The sequence below is a fragment of the Acanthisitta chloris genome, unplaced genomic scaffold (genome assembly GCF_000695815.1).
Source record: "Acanthisitta chloris isolate BGI_N310 unplaced genomic scaffold, ASM69581v1 scaffold6774, whole genome shotgun sequence".
Classification (NCBI taxonomy): domain Eukaryota; kingdom Metazoa; phylum Chordata; class Aves; order Passeriformes; family Acanthisittidae; genus Acanthisitta; species Acanthisitta chloris.
Genome location: NW_008669787.1, coordinates 7,261 through 8,177, shown reverse-complemented (window position 1 = coordinate 8,177; position 917 = coordinate 7,261). Strand labels below are relative to the sequence as shown.

Genomic DNA, 917 nt, shown 5'->3' with positions numbered 1-917 from the left:
AAAGCCCCTCCCCCCCCCCCCAAGAAACAGTGAACTTTATAGCAATAGAGCTGCAACAGGACTGCTAAGATTAGAGTTGATTAAATTACTTACCAATCCCATGATGGTGATACAACATAGATGTAACCCCATCAAATCGGAATCCATCAAAGTGATAGTCTTCAATCCACATTCTCAAATTAGACAGAAGGAATCTCAACACTTCCCAGCTGAAATAACATGAACATTATTTTACAAGCTTTAAAAACCTTGGGATCAAGTAGAGGTCCTTATACCACATTCCCCATTTGCATACGTGCTATTTGTACTGTACATTTATATGACTTCTTCCCCATGTTTCAACCTTTCCCTAAAAAGTTTCTTTTCCTTAACTCCTTGTCTTCTATTGCACATAATTTTAAGACTGTAGATAGTAGGTTAGGAAAACCTGTCAACTATCGATATAGGCATCCAATAGGCAACATGTCTGAACACATGTACTACCCATACTGGCTGATGTAATTTTCCTCTGCCTCTCTAAAGGCAGCTATACTCTGTGGGAAAGGTTCTTCTAGAAACAGAAAGAAAATTATAATATGCAAGATTTCATCTCCAAGATTTTATGGGTTTACAGCAATTTTTAGATAAAATAAAAGTCAGACATCTGTCTTGACCCATCCCCATCTCTCCCCTGATTATTTAAAAATTACATGTCACCAGTAGATTACAGAAATCACCTACTATGCTGCCTATTTACACATTTGAAGAGTAAACCAAGTTCGAGAAGTTGAGGAGATTTTTTTGAAATTCACAACAGGAATGGTGATGACACACATACACAAAGTATGGACATGAAATAAAATATATAAAAGAGGTTCCAAACTGAGCAAGCATGTGGAGTAATTTGTGAACAAAATTCACTATTAAGCAATAAAATA

At 36.2% G+C, this 917-nt stretch overlaps 1 protein-coding gene across 1 annotated transcript in view; it reads right to left on the bottom strand.

The window, feature by feature from the left end:
- GBE1 (glucan (1,4-alpha-), branching enzyme 1) overlaps positions 1-209 on the bottom strand; it is a gene marked incomplete at its 5' end in the record, with an annotated part of 62,683 nt that extends 62,474 nt beyond the window's left edge. The window contains one exon of the mRNA XM_009073438.1: positions 94-209. Coding sequence (XP_009071686.1) covers positions 94-209 — 116 coding nt within the window. The remainder of the gene's footprint in view (positions 1-93) is intronic.
- Between the last annotated feature and the right edge of the window lie 708 nt (positions 210-917).